The sequence below is a fragment of the Spinacia oleracea genome, chromosome 5 (genome assembly GCF_020520425.1).
Source record: "Spinacia oleracea cultivar Varoflay chromosome 5, BTI_SOV_V1, whole genome shotgun sequence".
Taxonomy (NCBI): domain Eukaryota; kingdom Viridiplantae; phylum Streptophyta; class Magnoliopsida; order Caryophyllales; family Amaranthaceae; genus Spinacia; species Spinacia oleracea.
In genome coordinates this window covers 86291449-86313827 of record NC_079491.1, presented here as the reverse complement: position 1 = coordinate 86313827, position 22379 = coordinate 86291449, and the positions used below count along the sequence as shown (strand labels likewise).

The 22379-nt window shown below is 41.4% G+C and overlaps 1 protein-coding gene and 1 pseudogene across 1 annotated transcript; one reads left to right on the top strand and one right to left on the bottom strand.

The window, feature by feature from the left end:
• Positions 1-13634: 13634 nt before the first annotated feature.
• LOC110791241 (uncharacterized) lies at positions 13635-16094 on the bottom strand. Its single transcript, XM_056829839.1, has 2 exons — positions 15246-16094; positions 13635-14555 (listed from the first exon to the last, which is right to left on the bottom strand). Exons 1-2 carry the CDS (start codon positions 16092-16094, stop codon positions 13635-13637), a joined length of 1770 nt encoding a protein of 589 aa, XP_056685817.1.
• On the top strand, positions 15616-15716 carry LOC130462243 (uncharacterized; annotated as a pseudogene).
• Positions 16095-22379: the final 6285 nt, after the last annotated feature.

Genomic DNA, 22379 nt, shown 5'->3' with positions numbered 1-22379 from the left:
GTAGTTCCTACTCTCGGCACAGCGGATGAAGAGCTGCCGAAAACAAAATAGAGTTAAAAAAAAAATATTAATAATAATAATAATAAAAGAGAAAAAGAAGACCAGGAATAAGTGTCGCACATCAAGTACGAGGGACTGAATGGACCCAAAGAATCCCACGTCAATCCCGGGAAGTGACCTCACGTACTCCTCAGGAATGGCCGCATACACGTCCGAAAGGATCTTATCCTTTGCCTCTGAGCTAAAATCGTCAGAAGGGGGGATGCTCGCCACCTCAGCACGCCGCATCCGTTTGAACATATCAATTAAACCAAACGTCAAGATATCAAACACCATGCAAATACCGACTTGTCATGATAGATTAAAAGTATAGAAACACTAACCAATCGACGAAGCTGGAGGAGGCATGGAGGCATTATCAGTAGAAGGAGCGTCAGCCTCCTTGCCTTTACCCTTGTCCTTCTTGGACGAGGTGGTGGCTTCAGCAGCCTCAGTCTGGTCAGCCGCTACTTCGTCAGCAGCCGCTCTGGCAGCGACATCCCCTTCGGTGTCCACCTGGGGAGAGACTTCCTTATGCTCAGACGGAGGAATGGACGCCTGGTTAAGGAGAACCTCTCCCCCAGCCAGAGGAGCAGACGGTTTTGACACCGACGACTTTGCTGCAGCATCGGCCGTACCCATCTTCTTAAAGAAGGGCCGCTTTGGCTTAGGAGCCACCGTTGAAGATGCAGGACGCTTCTTCGTAGCTGACGAAGTGGGCTCCTAAAAAATGTAAAAAGTCAACGACCAAGTCGAAATCTGAAAGGAATACAGAGGCATATTAAAAGCACAAAAAATACCTTGGCGACGTCACCAGAGGCACCTTCGTCGGACTTCTTGGAGGAGTCCTTCTTCTTGGCCTCCACGGCCTTGAGAATGTCCTAAGTGTATACCTCGGACAGCCAAGCGGGTACGTCCACTACGCCCTTGTCCTCGGAGGATAAACGATCCATGGCAGAATCTACAGAACCAAGGGTTAGTAGAAGAACAAAAAAAAGAAAAACGATGTTGAGTGAAAGTCTATGGAAAACTACCTCTACTTAAAAAGGAACAAAGACCGACGGCCGAAAGAAAGACTATGTTGGTGAACTGGCCTACATGGGGAAGCCAAGCATTAGGCACCCAGGCATGGCTCTTTGGCGACAGCCGATACATCTCGGCCTGGAACAAGGGCTTTATAAGTCCCCAATCCCTTGACGAAAGGCGGGGGAAGGCGTCGTCTCTAGATAAATAACAGGGCCGACGGTTCCACCTAGAAAGACGCCTTGAAAGAGAGAGGTCTTTCATTCGAACAACAGACCACTTCTTCCTCCACCAAACCCAGCTAGAAGTCTTACCCACCACCGTCTTATATCCCCGACGGCTGTAAAGGGTGAACCATCCCTGGGGAGAACGAGAGGAAGGGGCAATAACTACAAGACGAAGGAAAGCAGGAAAGGAAGGGGTGATGCCGCTCAAAGCACATTTGGCAATAAATCCAAAAACGTTTGCCCAAGAGTTAGGCGTCAATTGAGCAAGGCCAATATCATACCCCTCCAAGACGTCCATCACAAAGGGATGCAAAGGAAATCTAAGACCCAATCTAAAGGCAGCAGTATAGACAACAACCTCTCCTTGAGAGAGTTGGTCCACAGAATCATGGGGTCGAGGGCTCCTAAGACTAAAACCTGGGGGCAGAAGCAGAAAACGCTAAAAGTCACGTCCCTGCTCCCTCAGATACCTCAGCCATTTCATGCTGGGAAAGATGTCAGAAGGAAACAAATTGACATCCTCCTTCCCCCGAACCATAGGAGGAAGATTTTTGCAAACTCCTCGTCCGAAGAACTAGAGGAGTCATCTTCAAAATCCTCGCGCGGAACGCGAGGACGGCAAGCCACCTTTTTCCTTCTCCTAGAAGAATGTGCCGTTCTTACGGCCCCGTTTCCTGTATTACGAGAGGAGCGGACTCCACTCCTATCTCCTTGGGACGGGTTCGAAAAAGGAACCCTATCGTCCCCCTCTCGCGGTGCAGCCCATGCACGCACGTTGGCTGTTTGCCTAATTCGAGCCATGCCGTCCTGCATAAGGAACAAGAGGTCTGACTTTAGCAAAAGAAAGAAAGAGATGGGCGTCATAACCCACAGGACGCCTCCCCAGGACACTATAAACGATAAAAGAAAGGAGACTCATAAGCATGCAGAAAAAAAGAGTTTTGAGAGAACTTAGCAGAAAATGATCAAACTGATAAGAAGTCTTGTGAAATCTTCTAAATCCTCAAGAACACTGAACAAGAATCCAAGAACACTCAAACGCAAGAACAAGCAAATCTTTGGCAAATCGAATTCGCTTTCTCTCTCTAGGAAAATTGCTCTGATGTAACAAAGGAAAAATGAGAGAAGTTCTGAAGGTTTTAAAGGAAAAACGGAGCTCTGAAAAGCCCTCACACGTGGCACGTTCCCAGGACAAGCAGCCTACCCCACATGGGCGAGGGGCATCCTCTTTGAGGGGCAACTGATGTGGCCTAAAATAAACGCCACCTAAGCTAAACCGTAAAGGCCCATTAAGAAAGCCTAAAAGGCCTTCCAGAAGGTCTTTAGGCCCTCTTACTCATAAGGGACCCATCTCCACTGATTACAAGAAGCCCAAAACACTTAATAAGCCCTCCACACTCAAATCAATCCCCTAGTATTTACGCAAGACACGTGTCTTGATCTCAAGAAACTATCCAATCAAAGCAGGACTAGCTCCCAAAAAACCCTAGCACTATAAATAGGGCTCAGATCCCAAGGAAAGGCAACAATGAATTCATTCCCACCAACTTAGCATTAACTTTGCTCTGCCCTCTCTCTACAATTATTTCTCTCTCTAGCATATACTTACTTAAGCATCAGAGGGAATATTCCTACCGGAATATTCTTGTTTTGCAGGTTGCCAGAAGTTCGTGCCAGGTCATACTTGATACCTCCGAGGAACACGTGACACGTCATCACCGTAAAAGATCCCACAACAAAGCTAATTTATCATTTCAACTCCAATGATCAAGCTAATAACTTGGAATTTCTGAAAATTGCAAGCAATTCTCTAGCTACAATCATTAGAGTTGATCTTAGCAAACCATTAAAATTACTCTTATTATACTTATTAGTTCTTTTTGTTTTCAAGAAAAATATACACATATACATAATTTTTGATAGGCCAATATTTAGCGCTTGACTATAAAAATTCTAAGATAGTCATCATAAAAATGACCATGGTAGGGAATTAATATAGAAACACAAATTGGTTTTCTTTTATCTTTTTTTATTTTCTTTTATCTTTATTTTTTTAATCCAAAAATCATTTAATTGATTTTTGAGAAATATGAAAAATCAATATATTTAATTTTGTGAAAATCAATAAATAATTTCCAAAAATAGTTAGGAAAATGATTAACTTTTGAGTTTAGTTAATTTATGGGTTAAGTTCATTTCTCTCTCCTCTCCCTTTCCTCTTCCGGCGTAAGAAAACTCACTGGCGAAACCAAATCGAGGCCCGCTGTCACCATCTCCTGCCCCCGACATCCATTCCTCCTTCTCAACTCTCTCAGTACACCATAAGATGATTTCCATCATCATCAACCTCTGCTCATACTCCAGGAAAAAAAATAAAAATTGAATGGCGATGGTTGTCAGGGAGAGCTACAACGTTTCCGAACGCTGATTAATTTGATGATATGGAGAAATGGTTGTCGAAGTTTGGTTAAGAATTGTTAAAAAAGGTTTCTCAATTTTTCAGATCAGTGTTGAAAATTTATGTTTTAGATCTAGAAATTTTGTTGACAGTGTACTTTGTAATGTTGCTTGGTTGAATTCAAAGTTACACATTGACACTTTGGGTGCATGAAAGCTATTGGGGGTTCGAGGATAAAGATGCTGAAAATCGCGTTTTGGGTTTGAAGGAAGAAGACGATGAACAATAGTTAAATTTAGAATTAAGTCCCGGACGTGGCAATTACAAAACTTGAGTGACAAACCCTGATTATAGTACTGTCTATGAATATTTGTGGCCACTACCAACGCACAATGATGATTAAAAAACCACGCACAATATAACACTACCAAGTATATTTATGGACATTACTGACCATATAAGATGAACTATAATAGTCTAGTAGCTGAGTGAAATTACCAAATAGGTGTAGAAGTTAGGACACTTATCAAAGGTGTAAGAGAACAAACAAGTAAATCATATAGATTCAACAGATTACGAATTAAGAGATAAAACACAAACAAAATTGTATATTATTAGGGTAACGTAGAAAATAACAAAAAACACAAAATATAGAGGCATATATAGCTTAACTTGTGTTATAACGGATGCAAAGAAAGAACAAAGAATGTAATAAAAAACGCAGAGAATTTAACGTGGTTCACTAACAATGTGTTAGCTACGTCCACAGGCAGAGGAGAGGAAAGCTTTATTGATCTTGAGGAGTACAGATTACAGAATACAACTAGGTTATGACTTAGAGAGTTTATATAGTACTCTCTAGACAGATGCGGAAAAGCCCAGAAAAAAAGGCCCAAAACAAATAACCCTGGTCCAGCGAGATCCCCGTGCTGGGGCGTTGCAGTAAGGGGCTTGACCGATTCAAGGCATTATTCTAACAAATCTCCACCTTGACTTGAATCCTCTCACAAAAACAAATGTACCAGATGCACCATTATAATGCCAGATGTACCAGAACTCCTCTGCCTCATATTTTTCCCTCAAAAGGGAAATCAACAACTCCTAACATTTAGCAAGTTCAAACAGTGTTGAAACTTGCTATGTTGAACCGGCTTGGTGAACATATCGGCCGGGTTATCAGCAGTACCCACTTTGTTCACCTTAATTCTCTTCTCACTTCTCAGAAAATGATACCTTACATCGATGTGCTTAGTCCTCTCATGATGGACTTGATCCTTAGCTAAACAAATTGCACTTAGACTGTCACAGTACACTATAGCCTGATCATGATGTAGACCCAAATCACTGACCAACCCTTTCAACCATATTCCCTCTTTTGCTGCTTCTGTCAATGCCATGTACTCTGCTTCCGTAGTAGACAAAGTCACCGTAGGTTGCAAAGTAGCTTTCCAACTGACAACTGAACCACCAAGAGTGAAAGCATAACCAGTCATAGATCTTCTACTGTCAACATCTCCAGCATAATCAGAGTCTGAAAACCCTGTCACCAAACATTCTGTATCACCTCCATAAATGAGACCAACATCAGATGTACCTTTTAGGTACCGAAAAATCCTCTTCACAGCTTGCCAATGCTCCTTTCCAGGTTCACCCATAAACCTACTAACAACACTAACAGACTGTGCCAGATCAGGTCTAGTGCAGACCATTGTATACATCAAGCTTCCTACTGCACTAGCATAGGGAACTCGAGACATGTACTCCTTCTTCTCAGCAGACTTAGGTGCAAAAGCAACAGACAGATGTGCATTTGCAGCACTAGGAGTATCTATGGGTTTTGCTGTAGACATGCCAAATCTTGACAAAATCTTCTGAATGTATCCCTTCTGTGATAAGAAGAGCTTCTTTTTGCTTCTATCCCGATAAATCTCCTTCCCCAGAATTTTCCGAGCCACACCCAAATCTTTCATCTCAAACTCAGCACTAAGGAGATCCTTCAACTTCTGAACATCAGACTTGTTCTCTGCAGCTAACAACATATCATCTACATACAGAACCAGATAAATCAATGAACCATTTGCTGCCTTGCTATAGTAAACACATCAATTATACGGACTCCTGGTGTAGCCAATCTCTATCATATATCTATCGAATTTCTTATACTACTGCCTCGGAGACTGCTTTAGTCCATACAAGGATTTCTTCAACTTGCAAACATAATCTTCCTTACCAGGAACCTGAAAACCATCTGGCTAAGTCATGTATATCTCCTCTTCCAACTCTCCATTTAGAAAAGCTGTCTTCACATCTAGTTGTTCAAGCTCTAGATCCTGATGTGCAACTATTGCTAGTAGCACTCTGATGGAAGTGTGTCTGACCACTGGCGAAAAAATCTCATTGTAGTCTACTCCCTGTCTCTGAGTGAACCCTCTAGCTACTACTCGAGATTTATACTTCATACCCTCAACTGATGTTTCTCCTTCCTTCTTCTTGTAGACCCATTTACAAGTGACGATCTTTCTGTCTTGAGGTCTCTTGGTTAATTCCCAAGTCTGATTCTTATGAAGTGACTTCATCTCATCTCCCATTGCAGCAAGCCATTGGGTAGACTCAGTACATGTAACTGCTTCTTTGTAGGTGGATGGCTCATCAGGGTTAGGATCCACCTCTTCAGCAACCTGTAGTGCATAGGCCACCATATCTTCAAAACCATATCTCTTGGGAGGCATCCCATAATTAGCTCTCTTTGATCGATCAAGAGCCAAAATGTGCTGATTCGCTACTAGTAATGAAGAACCAGATGGTTCTGATTCTGACTGTGGTTGTTGTGGTTCACTCTCATCTAGAGTGACTTGATGCTCCACCTGTTTCTCAACACTACCACTTTCTGACACAACAATAGACTTCACAGTAGGGTTAAACATAGAATTTTCATCAAAGACTACATTTCTACTTAGTATAACCCTCTTTTCAGATGGGGACCAGATTCTATACCCTTTAACCCCATCCCCATAACCCACAAATACTTGATAAGCGTGTTTTCCGTCGTTGATAGAAAACCACCTATGCAAACAATATTTATAAAACCACTTCAACTACCGGCAAGCGGCAAGCAAAGGGATCGTCCCAAAGAAACGGTGAATTATTGAGTTGGAAGTCAATCTAGTTCGAACAAAGGTTTGTTTTGAATTATCACTTTTTAAGAGTCTAAAAACAAATAACGAACTATGTAAAATTGAATCAAGAAAGGGAAACGTTAGGGAGTCGGGGATAGCCTAGGGAAATCGGGGGAAATCAATTCAACTATTTAGCAATGGTGATCATGCAACGAAATGGTGATTAGGCAAACGACATCTAAAGACGAACCCGCCACCTCTCGGATAGGGAACGCTAAGCGTCTAATCCACGGAAGAGCTTTCGCCTAATCCTAGACTAAACTAACTAGCATATAATAGGTACCGCCATTTGATCAACACAAGATAGGTCCACAATGTCTTGCCAAACCTATCCTATGGTTCCACGGAAATCTAATCGAATAGCATTTGCAACTACCACTCAACTAGCATGGATTTCCTATCATCAAATCTTATTTAATCACATGAATCAACCAACAATCAATAATCTATTTCCCCTAATTCATCCCCTAGTTTCTCCCCTTTCCCTAACCTAAAACTACTCACTAATCATCCTAACAATCAAGCTATCCATTAGTTCAAAACTAGCTATCATGAAATTTAAGGAGAAGAAGTAGAGAATAGGAAACTCAATTGCACAATCAAATCAAAAACTGAAAATCAAAGTAACAAGCAAAATTGAAATCAAGAACTCAAGGTATTGAGGAATTGCAAAACAATTATCAACTAAGCAAGTGAAAGAATTAAAGAACTAAGAATTCAATTGCATAAAGAAGAGAAGAGTTGAAGAAAATTACTGAATGGATGCTTGGAATTAAAGAGTTTCTATCTCTAGATTGAAGAACAAAATCACAAAACCTCTAGAATTGAAAGTGTAAAAATATGAAATGTAAAATCTGAAAACGTAAAATGAAAATAATCAAAAATCCTATTTATACTAAACCCCAAAAATAAGAGTTTTAAACTCGAAAACTGAATCCCGCGCAGCCGTGCGAACGTGCAGACCCAGGTGCGATCGCATCGGTGCGATCGTGCTGTGCAACAATGCGAACAGGTCATGCGACGATTCTTCTCCTTCGTGCCGTGCGATCGTGCCCAACAATCGTGCGATCGCACGGCTGTAACTTGGCTAAATCTTAGAAAATCCTTGTGTGCTCGCACAGGAATTTAGTGCGAGCCCACCGAAATTCCGTGCGAGCGGGCTCCTCTGCGGTGCGATCGCACAAAATCACTCATAGTTCCTGCATCGATTTTCCAGATTTGTGCGAGCACACGAATTTGAGGCACGAGCGCACACACTGCCTTGACTTTTGGAGCCAACTCTGTAGACTCGTGCGAGCGCACCAAATGTCTGTGCGATCGCACGGCACCTGCTCGAGCAAATCTCAGCTGTTTTTCCATCATTTTCAACATTATCATCTGAAAACCACAAAGATAGAAAAGGGGAATGAAAGAACAGCAAAACTATATAAAACTAACAAAAAAGCATAATAAAACTATATAAAATCCTAGCCTATAGCGACATAAATGCCGCTCATCAAACTCCCCCAAGCTAAGCGTTTGCTAGTCTCTAGCAAACAAAACTCAACTAGGGAAGAATGAGCAACCTATCAAGTTCTAAAATTTACCAAAATCGAAATCTAGCAAATCTAATCAAGGCAAGACTAAAAATGGAAAACGTAAATCAAGAAAAGGGAGAAAGAAAAGAAGAAAAGAAAAGAAAAGAAAAGAAATTAAACTACAAAATCCAAGATGGGGGCTTTATTATGGAACAAGCATAGAAGAACACTAATATTACTAATCAAATAAATGAGTACACGCTAACTAATGTCCCAAATCGAGTGAAAGATTCGAGCATCAAGCAAAGCGAACTAAAGGCAAACACTAGTCAATCCCCCTACATCCGGGCATACCACGTCAAAACTCTAGATCTTATTCACCTTTGAGAATAGCGTCTCGAGACACCGCGAAGGCGCCAGAAAATCAATATTAGGCTACCCGAAATCTTAGCATGACAATCCCATTCCATAAACTTGACCAAATCCTCCCTCCACCGACAATGACTCAACTCAAAAGGGTCAAGAGGACTTTTTAGGGTGTAACGTAGGCTAGGGGTAAGGTGCGGAATAAATTTGGGATGTGGTGCTCATACCTAAAGTGAAGCGCAATAAGAACTCAACTCAAGCATAATCAACCGAAAACAAACTTTTCTACTTATTTGGGATACCCCCAAGCTTATTCAACAACAACTCTAAACTACAACTCTTTTTGTTCTTTTTTCCTTGATTTGATTTTCCTCTTTTTTTGTGTTTCAATTGAAACTTTTCTCATGCCTTGTTTTTCTCTATTTTTGGCTTTTTCAGAATTTAATTCTATATTTTTTGCTTTTTGCATCATTTATTTACTGTGTACAACACTCTTCCAAAACTTTGACATTCACACCAAATAACATTCATTTCTCAACTTTGCATATTCAATCCAAAACATCAAGCATCATAACTCAAAGCTTCACTATCACTTCTAAGGGTGAAAAGAAAACAAAGGCTATTAGGCTTGTATTGTACTCATAAGAAATGAAGGGTCAAGGCTCAAATGGCTAGCAATGGGGCAAGTGAAAACAAAAACATATGAGAAAAATAGAAAATAAAGTTCTAAACTAAAAAGAAAAATAGTCACCGAAAGAAATGCCTCTATCGTCCCCTAAAGTAGTTCGGTCGCGGTCTCGGGAAGGAAATGGTCAAACTCGGGAGACAAGAAAGTCAATGCTAAGGATCCATGACACTCAAATGAATATATGAATATGTGTTTGGGCTAATTTGAACATGAACCTCACAAGGGAGCAAATACCATTCTCTCCGGCTTCAAATCACTAGAGAATTCAACACCATCTTACCACAAGCCAAGAGTTCATGACGCATGCTACCCAAAGTTCAACCAACTTTCTTGACACCAAATCCTAGCCTCGACCCAAGACATTAAGAACCGTGTAAAAATCTACCAACTAGGAACAAAAGCATTCTAATCTACAAGTTCCAATTTTATATGCCCCAATCAAGAATATTGCCTAGAAAACCTAGAAAACTTGCCTTGACGAAAAAGAAATCAAAACAAAAAGAAAAGGAAGAAAATAAGAAAACACAACAAAAAGGTAACAAAAAGAAACAAACACAAAGAAAAAGAAGAGAAACTAAAAATCAAGCTAAATCAAACTAAGAAAACAAAGAAACAAACATGTAATGGTATGATTTCAAAGCAAAGAGCATCAACAAGTAGGCATCCACAAACAAAACTCCCCCAAGCTAGAATTAGGCCATGTCCTCAAGGCCTAAAACTAAGCAAGGAGGGGCACATCTACCCATCCACCCAAATGCCCCAACATGATATATGCCCGTCCCCTAAAGAATGCATAAGAGTCGGAAGGATGTTACCGGAAGTATCGTGGGAGCAAATCCCGCAAAGACCCGTTAAAACACGAACAAACTCACCAAAAATGGACGGACAAGGCACAAGGTGGAAAGTGAGAACCCACCGCAAAGAATCATACCAAAACAGTGCTCAAGAACCGCGGGGTGCCTCCCGGTAGCGCTCGTTTAACGTCATTAGCTTGACGAATTCCCCCAAATTCATGGGGGGTCATGGAGATCTATGGAAGCAATGGAACCAATGGGATCGCCTAAGTAACAATGCTTGAGGTGATGACCATTCACCTTGAAAGGAGCCGTACTATCATTCCGGATCTCAATAGTACCGTGCGGGAAAACCCGAACAACAATGAAAGGACCGCTCCACCGGGACTTGAGTTTACCCGGAAACAATTTCAACCGTGAGTTATAAAGGAGGACTTGCTCCCCCTCCTTGAACTCTCTCTTCTCGATCCGGAAATCATGATATTGTTTAGACCGGGCCTTGTAGATGCTCGCCGAGTCATAAGCATTCATGCGGAGTTCCTCCTACTCATGAAGGTCAAGCAAGCGTCTCTCTCCCGCACTAGTCAATTCGAAATTCAGGGTTTTGATGGCCCACATAGCCTTGTGCTCAAGTTCCACCGGCAAGTGGAAATTCTTGCCATAGACAAGCTTGTAAGGAGTCATGCCTATAGGTGTTTTGAAAGCCGTTCTATACGCCCATAAGGCATCACCAAGCATGACGGACCAATCCTTACGGTTCTTGGCAACCGACTTTTCAAGAATAGACTTGATTTCACGATTAGTAACTTCCACTTGGCCACTAGTTTGGGGATGATAGCCAAACCAACCTTATGATGAACCCCATATTTCCGCAAGAGTGCCTTGAATTTTCCATGGGCGAAATGGGATCCGCCATCACTAATCACAGCCCTAGGAACCCCAAAACGCGGAAAAATGACCTTTTTGAAGAGGTTGAGAACCACTTTGTGATCATTGGTAGGCGAAGCAATGGCCTCCGCCCACTTGGAGACATAATCAACCGCAACAAGGATGTAGAGGTTTCCATAAGAAGAGGGGAAAGGGCCCATGAAATCAATGCCCCATACGTCGAACACCTCTAATTCCAAGATTGGATTTTGCGGCATCTCATGAAGTTTGGAAATATTCCCCGTCCGTTGGCAACGATCACAAGCCTTGACAAATGCCCAAGCATCCCGGAAAAGGGTGGGCCACCATAGCATGCATTGAAGTATCTTGGAGGCGGTTCGATCACCCCCCATATGCCCACCACAAGGGGAAGAGTGGCACATACGGAGAACACTTGGGAACTCCTCATCCGGAACACACCTCCGTCAGAGGCCATCCGGGCACCTTCTCAACAAAGTGGGCTCATCCCAAATGTAGCATTTAGAATCATGCTTCAACTTGCGGCGTTCTTGAGATGTGAGCTCTTCCAGAATTGCCCCGCAAGCCAAGTAATTTACAATATCAACAAACCACGGGAGTTGAGTGCTCCCAACCATATACAAAGTGTCATCTCTCAAGGCATCCTCGATAGGAACATCATCTTTAGCTACACTTCCAAGTTCTAACCAAGAAAGGTGGTCGGCCACCACATTCTCGGCTCCCTTCTTATCTCGAATCTCAATGTCAAACTCTTGGAGAAGAAGCACCCAACGAATGAGTCTCGGTTTGGCCTCCTTCTTCGCCATAAGATAACGAATGGCCGCATGATCCGTGTACACAATTGTCTTTGACCCTACCAAATAAGTCCTAAACTTTTCAAAAGCATGCATTATGGCGAGAAATTCTTTCTCGGTCGTGGTGTAATTTGCTTGTGCTTGGTTGAGGGTTTTAGACATATAATAGATCACATGAAGCTTCTTGTCTTTCCTTTGACCAAGGACTCCCCCAACAGAGAAATCACTTGCATCACACATTAACTCAAAAGGTAGATACCAATCTGGAGCTTGAACTATAGGGGTAGAGATGAGAGCATTTTTGATGGTATCAAAGGCATTGAGACATGCGGAGTCAAAATGAAAGTCACATTCCTTTTGGAGGAGGTTGGTGAGAGGCCGGGCGATCAAAGAAAAATCCTTAATGAACCGCCTATAGAAACCGGCATGCCCAAGAAAAGATCGGATCCCCTTAACATTTACCGGGGGAGGTAACTTCTCTATCACTTCGATTTTTGCTCGATCAACCTCAATCCCACGATGAGGCACCTTGTTCCCTATAACAATTCCTTCCTCCACCATGAAGTGGCACTTTTCCCAATTGAGAACCAAGTTGACCTTTTCACACCTTGCAAGACACTTCCCAAGATTGATGAGGCATTCTTCATAGGTGCATCCTCCCACAGAGAAGTCATCCATGAACACCTCCATCTCTTCTTCAAGAATATCACCAAAAATGCTCATCATACACCTTTGGAACGTTCCGGGAGCATTACAAAGCCCGAATGGCATCCGCCTATAAGCAAACGTTCCATAGGGACAAGTGAGAGTAGTTTTCTCTTGGTCTTCCGGATTAATTGGGATTTGAAAGAATCCGGAATAACCATCAAGAAAACTAAAGTACTTGTGCTTGGTTAGACGCTCAAGCATTTGGTCAATGAATGGGAGGGGAAAGTGATCCTTTTTGGTAGAGAGGTTGAGTTGACGATAGTCGATACACATGCGCCACCCGGTCACCGTCCGGGTGGAAATAAGCTCCCCATGTGAATTCTTGACTACCGTCATCCCTCCTTTCTTTGGAAGCACATGGACCGGGGATACCCATCGGCTATTCGAGATAGGATAGATAACCCCGGCTGCCAAAAGCTTCATGATTTCCTTCTTAACCACCTCTCCCATAGGTGGGTTAAGTTTTCTTTGCCTCTCACGATGTGGGACAACATTGTCCTCAAGCTCAATATGATGCATGCAAAGGGTTGGGCTAACACCCTTCAAATCACCAATGGTGTAGCCCAAAGACCCTTGATGACGTTTCAAAACAATAATGAGCTTGAGCACTTGCTCGTCATCTAAAGAGGAATTGATAATGACGGGGTAAGAAGAATTTGGACCAAGAAAGACGTACCTTAAGCTCGAAGGTAGAGGTTTTAGCTCTACCTTGGGAGCTTCCTTACCAATTTGGGAGGCATGATCATCCAAAGGCTTCTTTCCATCAAGCACAAGCAAGAATTGCTCCGATTGATCACAAGGTAGGGTGGAATCCATTAGTCTCTTGTATTTAGCCGCTTCAACTCCTTGATCACCTAAGCCATCTCTATTCAAAAGAGCAAACTCAAGTGGATCGTTAGTGGTGAGCAAATGCTCATGCATGTCATGCACCAAAGGGTCAAAAGAGTCTACCAAGAAACATTTCTCATTGGTAGAGCTAGGGTAGCTCATGGTTTTATTCAAGTCAAAGAACAGCTATCCATTCCTACTTTCAAGGTAATGTTCCCTTGCTTGACATCAATTATAGCCCCCGCCGTGGCTAAGAATGGGCGGCCTAGAATAATAGGGACATGCACGTCCTCATCAATGTCTAGGACCACGAAATCAACGGGGATCACAAGTCCACCAACTCTCAAAGGTACATCATCAATCTTGCCGATAGGATATTTGAGCGAACGGTCGGCAAGTTGCAATGTAATGTTGGTTGGGACAAGATCACCAACTTCAAGCTTGGAGAATACCGAATAGGGCATTAGACTAACACTATCCCCCAAATCACACAAGGCATTGCTTATTTCTAGCTCCTTGATAGCACAAGGGATAGTAAAACTACCCGGGTCTTTGAGTTTGGGTGGCATTTTGTTAAGAATAATAGCACTACAATTTTCGGTGAGATTCACCGTCTCCTTTACGTCACAATTTCGCTTCCCACTCAAGATTTTCTTAAGGAATCGTGAGTAGGTAGGCATTTGTTTTAACGCATCCGTAAAGGGGAGAGTGATATGCAATTTCCGAAGGACCTCTAGAAATTTTGCGAATTGCACATCCAACTTGTGTCTTATGAATCTTTGGGGATAGGGAAGTTTAGGAGTGGGGAGAGGTAGAAGAGTTGCCACTTTGGGGGTGGTAGGATCACCTTCATCATTAATGAGAGGCTCCTCTTCTACCACATCATTGTCACTCGACCCAATGACTCCCTCTTGATCTTCCCCATTGGGTTTAGAAACCTTATTAGCTCTAGGAACGTCATCAAGGATTTTTCCACTCCTTGTCACTATAGCATTGATTTGCCTTAGAGTATGACTTTTGGGTGGAAGAATGGTAAGCGCATGATGTTCCCTAATGGTACTAGCAAGTTGAGCTAATTGGTTTTCAATCACCTTCAATTGAGTGTTGGATTGTTTGAATCCATCCTCAAACTCAATGTTCTTCTTGACTTGCGCCCCCACAAACGACTCCATGAGAGCCTCAAGATTCGACTTGAGAGGCGGGAGTGGTGGAGGTGCAACGCCATAACCACTTGGGTTGGATTGATATTGGTTGCCAAAGGTCCTCGGTCCATTGAATCCGGGAAGTGGCAAATGAGATGCACCATAAGGAACTCCCGAGTTCAAAGGATAACCCCCACTTGAGGCACCCCTAAATTGCCCATAAGAGTAGTTATAACCCCCTCCACCTTGATGGTTGGGATTATAACCCCCTTGGTTGTATTGGCCTTGATTGCCAAAACCTTGAGATTGACCGTAGGGCGCTTGGCTTTGATAGCCTTCTGCTCTATAGCCACCTCGGCCTTGGTTATCATACCCACTTCCTTGGCCATAGCCTTGGTGGGGACCATACATGGAGGGCCCTCTAGGTTGCCTAGCAAAATTAGGATTGTCAGGGTTATCATTCCTAGACCTCTCATTGATAGCATTAACATACTCTACATCAAAATCTCCTTCATACGAAGGGCCATAATCCACAAATGACAAGTTATGAACTAAAGGGCATGCATCGGGGGAATGATTATAGTCTTGGCAATTTTCACAAAAGAATGTGCCCGGAGGCATTGAGCCATAAGAACTAACCTTGCCCTTCCCCTTATTGAGAAGAGTGGCCGAAGGAGATGGAATTGTGGACGGAGATGGTGGCTTGCTTGCTGCACTTCCCGCAAATGGTGTATTCTCAAGCTTCTCTAATCGCGAGCTAAGCTTCTCAATCATCCGTGCTTGCTCTATGGCGTACACCGAACCCTTTCCATCCTCAATCCTACTTTTCCCATCATAACTTCTTTCACCTACATGCCAAGATTGGTAGTTTTCAACTACATCTTCAATTATCTCCTCAATTTGATCTTCCGTTTTGTTCATGATGGGGCCTCCCGCGCCCGCATCTAAACTTGTTTTCGAGCTTGGACTCAATCCTAAGTAAAATTTTTGTAGCAACAACCACTTGGGAATCCCATGATGAGGGCATTCCCTTTGGTACTCCTTGAATCGGTCCCAAGCCTCGAAAAGCGATTCATCACGGCCTTGCTCAAATGATTGAATCTTGTGGCGGAACTCCGCCGTCTTCCCATGAGAATAGAACTTGTTCAAGAAGGCACTAGTTACTTCGTTCCATGTGCGAAGTGAGTTGGGCTTGACCTCCTTGTCAAGCCAATCACTAGCACGCCCAAGCAAAGAGAAGCGGAACAAAGTCAACCTCACATAATCCGAGGTCACACCGTTGTGTTTTATTGTGTCACAATAGTGCTCAAACTGCTTGAGATGCTTGTGAGGCGACTCATTGCTTTTCCCACAAAAGGGATGACTTTGCACCAAATTGATCAAGGCGGGCTTGATCTCAAAATTATTAGCACATGTTGTTGGTTCTTGAATCCCACACGTAGCCTCAAATGCTCCCGGTATTCCCAAATTCTTAACCGGAAGAGCCATGTTCTCACTAGCTTGCTCACTCACTTCTTGTTTCGTGTCAACACTCAAATCCTCAAACCTATTATGATTTGACGAGCTAGAACGAGCACGCCTAAGTCTCCTTAAAGTCCTTTCCAATTCAAGGTCAAGAGGATAGAGGATCCTTTGACGAGCACGTCCCCTATCAAGCATAAACACTCAAGAAAACCGTGAGCAATGCAAAGGAAAAACTAAAGCAAGAATGGAATATTTTTATATTTTCAATTAATGAACTAGTCTCAACTAAACTCAATAACAACGACCGCTCCCCGGCAACGGCGCCATTTTGATAGGCGTGTTTTCCGTCGTTGATAGAAAACTACCTATGCAAACAATATTTATAAAACCACTTCAACTACCGGCAAGCGGCAAGCAAAGGGATCGTCCCAAAGAAACGGTGAATTATTGAGTTGGAAGTCAATCTAGTTCGAACAAAGGTTTGTTTTGAATTGTCACTTTTTAAGAGTCTAAAAACAAATAAAGAACAATGTAAAATTGAATCAAGAAAGGGAAACGTTAGGGAGTCGGGGATAGCCTAGGGAAACCGGGGGAAATCAATTCAACTATTTAGCAATGGTGATCATGCAACGAAATGGTGATTAGGCAAACGGCATCTAAAGACGAACCCGCCACCTCTCGGATAGGGAACGCTAAGCGTCTAATCCATGGAAGAGCTTTCGCCTAATCCTAGACTAAACTAACTAGCATATAATAGGTACCGCCATTTGATCAACACAAGATAGGTCCACAATGTCTTGCCAAACCTATCATATGGTTCCACGGAAATCTAATCGAATAGCATTTGCAACTACCACTGAACTAGCATGGATTTCCTATCATCAAATCTTATTTAATCACATGAATCAACCAACAATCAATAATCTATTTCCCCTAATTCATCCCCTAGTTTCTCCCATTTCCCTAACCTAAAACTACTCACTAATCATCCTAACAATCAAGCTATCCATTAGTTCAAAACTAGCTATCATGAAATTTAAGGAGAAGAAGTAGAGAATAGGAAACTCAATTGCACAATCAAATCAAAAACTGAAAATCAAAGTAACAAGCAAAATTAAAATCAAGAACTCAAGGTATTGAGGAATTGCAAAACAATTATCAACTAAGAAAGTGAAAGAATTAAAGAACTAAGAATTCAATTGCATAAAGAAGAGAAGAGTTGAAGAAAATTACTGAATTTATGCTTGGAATTAAAGAGCTTCTATCTCTAGATTGAAGAACAAAATCACAAAACCTCTAGAATTGAAAGTGTAAAAATATGAAATGTAAAATATGAAAACGTAAAATGAAAAAATCAAAAATTCTATTTATACTAAACCCCAAAAATAAGAGTTTTAAACTTAAAAACTGAATCCCGCGCAGCCGTGCGAATGTGCAGACCCAGGTGCGATCGTGCTGTGCAACAATGCGAACGGGCCCTGCGATGATTCTTCTCCTTCGTGTCGTGCGATCGTGCCCAACAATCGTGCGATCGTACGGCTGTAACTTGGCTAAATCTTAGAAAATCCTTGTGTGCTCGCACAGGAATTTAGTGTGAGCCCACCGAAATTCCGTGCGAGCGGGCTCCTCTGCGGTGCGATCGCACAAAATCACTCATAGTTCCTGCATCGATTTTCCGGATTTGTGCGAGCACACGAATTTGAGGCACGAGCGCACAAACTGCCTTGACTTTTGGAGCCAACTCTGTAGACTCGTGCGAGCGCAAAAAATGTCCGTGCGATCGCACGGCACCTGCTCGATCAAATCTCAGCTGTTTTTCCATCATTTTCAACATTATAATCTGAAAACCACAAAGATGGAAAAGGGGAATAAAAGAACAGCAAAACTATATAAAACTAACAAAAAAGCATAATAAAACTCTATAAAATCCTAGCCTAGAGCGACATAAATGCCGCTCATCAATACTCCCTTTTTAGCTCGTGGCTCTAATTTACCCTCATTTACATGATAATAAACAGTACAACCAAAAGCTCTTAAACTAGAGTAATCAGCAGGCTTACCAGACCACACCTCAATAGGGGTTTTGAGATGTATACCTGTGTGAGGTCCACGATTGATCAGATAACAAGCTGTACTAACCGCTTCTGCCCAAAATCTTCTAGTTAGTCTAGCATTAGAAAGCATGCACCTAGCTCTCTCCAGAAGTGTCTGATTCATACGTTCTGCTACACCATTTTGCTGTGGTGTATCCCTGACTGTATGATGCCTAGCAATCCCTTCATTCTTGTAAAACTCATCGAACTCAGGCCAACAAAATTCCAGACCATTATCAGTTCGCAGCCTTTTGATCTTCTTCGCTGTTTGATTCTCCACTAATGCCTTCCATTGTCTTAAATTCTTAAAAGCTTCACTTTTATGTTTCATAATGAACACCCAAGTCATCCTTGAGAAATCTTCAATCATTGACACAAAATATCTGTGACCCCCTAAGGACTCCACTCGGGAAGGACCCCAACAATCAGAATGGATGTAATCAAGTGTGCCTTTTGTTCTGTGTATACCTTTAGGGAACTTCCTGCGATGTAGTTTCCCAAAAATACAATGTTCACAGAATTCAAGATCTGTGACCTTGTGACCACAAAGAAGATCCGCTTTTGATAGAATTTGCATCCCTTTTGCACTCATGTGACCAAGCCTCATATGCCATAACTTGTTCATGTTCTCCTTATCAATCTCCGAGGATGCAACAACAACAGAACCTGATAACGTAGATCCTTGAAGTAAATACAAGATACCACATTTTACACCTTTCAGAACCACATTCGAACCCTTGCAGACATGTAGAACTCCACCTTCACCCTGAAAACTGAAACCCTTGTAATTGTCTAACATACTCAAAGATATCAGATTCTTTGTCATATGTGGAACATGCCTAACATCATTCAATGTGCAGAATTTACCATCATGTGTCCGAATTTTAATTGAGCCTACTCCAACCGCCTTACAAACAGAACTATTAGCCATAGAAATATTGCCACCGTCTACTTGCTCGTAGGTTGTAAACCACTCCCTGTGCGGATATATGTGGTAAGACGCTCCAGAATCAAGGATCCACACATCACTGTGATGTGTGTGCTCATCAGCAACTAGAGAAACATCTTCTTCAGAATTGGTATTAGCTACCGCAGCATTACCTGTCGATTTATCCTGTTGCCTCTTCTTCTTGGCTGCCTCTAGATAATTAAAACAGGGGTACAAAAAACAGGAAATAAAACTAGTACATGAAACAGAGCCTGCATCATCATCCATGGAACCACCACCAGCTTCACCAGCTTCACCTCCATCACTACATGGACGAGACATTCAAACAAGATTGTACATCTTGTTAAAACCGGATGTTACTGCTTCATATGTCCTAATGCTCTCATGCATTTTCGTTTCCGCGTTGATTCCAACTATTGTTGCTATATCAGCAGTCTGATAGCACAGATGAGCACCTCTAAAAAGACAAGCATCTGTTCTCATAGCCAGCCATGCGTAAATCCCAGTCGGGGCTCCCATATTAGACAGGTAATGTGTTCTACCATGCCCCGCCAACTCATACTGTCTATCCAACCGTGCAGTAGACTCAAAATGTTCTTGGCGCCCCCCAAAATCAACGAAGGCATATCCTAAGAAACCAGACCCATCCCATTGTCCCCTCACCTTGGTTACCCTTAACCCAATGCCGATGAGTTCATGTTTCAGCCAAGCTTGTTGGCTTCCCTCCGATGAACTCTATCGAGAAGTTTTTCATGACAATTGTGTAAGGATGAATGTACGAAACATTGGAAGCAATTTCCGTCGAGAATAAGAGGGGAAAAAGAAAGAAAATATGGATGGTTGTTTGAAAGGAGAAAGAAAGGGAAGTGATGGATATTGGAAATAAAAAATAGACCTCTATTTATAAAGGTGTTATCAACTTATCATGCATTGGATTCTGCTTTCATGGTAGTTACCTAGGTAATTTACCTCGGTTTGAATAAATGCAAGGTAATCACCAATGTATTTTCATACCTTAGTCTTCCAACAATACCTGACTTATTTTAAAAAAAAGCACTAAAAATGTAATTAAAATCTTCAACGAGGACATTTATTGAATTGAATGGTCATATCCCACTGTTTCCATGCTTGGTAGGTACCTGAATCATATTCCATTGATTAAATGCATGGTAGGTATCTAGGTCTTGTACACTTGCATTGTTTTGTTTCCCCATAACTAAGTCAGAAGCACTGAAAAGTTTTAAAGCATGACATTTTCAGTTAGGAATCTGAGTGGTATTTGTTTTAAAGTCACAGTGTTCACTAATGTAACTATTCAAAATAACAGTAACAAATAAAACTAGTTCCGTTAACTAGTTCTGTTGGCAGTGGTTATATGTATTTATCAAGACCACCACTGCTGGAACAATGGCATAGAGTATCAATGACTAAATGTTTATCCATGGTTGTATCTGGAGTGTAGCAATGACCTATGCAAAATACAGATACTACCCACCACAATCGAAACGTAAGTTTGAAACGTTGGAATTATATTTAAAAATCACTAGCAAGATAAAATTATAATGTAATTAAAAAAAATAACCGTCTGATGCATATTACATTATTACCTCCGTTTAAAAATGATCTTGACGGGTATTATTTGAACAAATATTAAGACAAACACTAGAGTGTCATTAGATAGGTGAATATAAAAAAATATTGATAAATTTGGATAAAATTGTACTACATGCAGGGTGGTGGTAGAAAAAATGAATAAAGTTAGATAACATGAGGAAAAACATATACGTGTTGTGGGGAAGAAGGATACGATGGTTAATTTCCATGTTCATTAATAAAATAAATCATAAACATTATGGAACGGACTAAAACGATTAGTAATTTTGAAATGGAGGTATTATATATTTGTTAAAATAATAAAAGAATTATTATTTTTCACAAGAAAAAAAGTAAAAGTTTTCTATATTAGTATTATTAATTGGTGAACATTTGTGGGTAATTATCAACTATTCACATTGATGGATAACACCATATTTGTATACGACTTGGTAATCGCCGACTTATGTCTCGGTTAGTTATATTTCATAAAACAGGGTTCTATAGTTAGGTGATTATCTTTAGGTAGTATCCCACAAAATAAGTCTGAAAGTGGAAAGGTAAATTTTTTGGTAGTTGGGTATGAGATTTAGTTAAAGTATTTAACGTTGGTCATTACCGAGCAATGGGTTAGTAGTTTCCGCCGGAAAAACATAGTTCTAAATTTAAGTTATTATATGTAAATAAGGACCAAGATATCCCTCGGTAGTGACCCACGTAATAAGTCTCAAAGTGGAAAGGTAAATTTTGTGGTAGTATGAGATTTAGTTAAAGGATTTTAATCTATAAAATAGATCTCCATATTTATTTTCCCCACCAAAATAATGGGTATTGGTTAGGGTGAGGGCTTTCTCATGGGTAAACATTTTTAAGATCCATTTCTATTGCAATGAATATGTGTGTTGTACTTATTGGGTACGTAAAGAATGCTACTAGTGATCGAGTAAGGTGTACGTAGTAAGTTATGATGTTACTTTAACTCTAACTTGTTAGGTTATGACAAATATAAACAATATATTTCATGCGGAAAAACCATAAAGCCATGAATCCAAATAAATTGCCACATAGTCAATTAGCATGATTAGGATACATACAATGTGATGCGTGTCTTCCGTAGCTGCTACCGAACCGAACAAGAACAAGTTTAGGACTCCAAATGTCGCCCCTCCGTAGATAGTCCACAACACGTTCGGATTCGCCTTAGATTCAACCAACTAGGATATTTTCTAAGGTATTATGTTTATTCGGAAAGCTTAATTATTAATTTAGGCAAGTTATTAAATTCTTACTTGAACTTAATCTATGTGAATACTTATTGAATTGTTGTATAAATTTTGATTATGAACCACGTATTTATAGGGTGGAAATAACTGAATTAGAATTCTACTAGGATTCCAATAACTAAATCCATTAGAATTTAATGTTTAATCAAACACCTAAGTGTTTCAGATAACAATAACATTCAATTCGAGTAGAATTAGGAAAACGATATTAAGCAAGCAATCCTAAACGACCAAGGACTTGGTCGTACGAATCCTCGCAGCCACGCAGCCCACAAGGGGCGCTGGTGCTCGGCTCGCCCCAAGGTTGTGCGCTGGCAGCACGCGGCCCATCGTTGGGTGCTGCTCGCAGGGCTTGCCTTGCTCGCTGCGCTGGGCCTGCCTTGCTGCTTGT

Coding starts and splice junctions, on each gene's coding strand:
- LOC110791241 (XM_056829839.1), bottom strand. CDS start 16,094: ATGGCTCTTCCGGTTAAGAATTTGGGAATACCGGGAGCATTTGAGGCT. Junction 14,556..15,245: donor TCAATAAGGGGAAGGGCAAG/GTTAGTTCTTAT, acceptor ACTCAATTGAAG/GTGATTGAAAACCAATTAGC.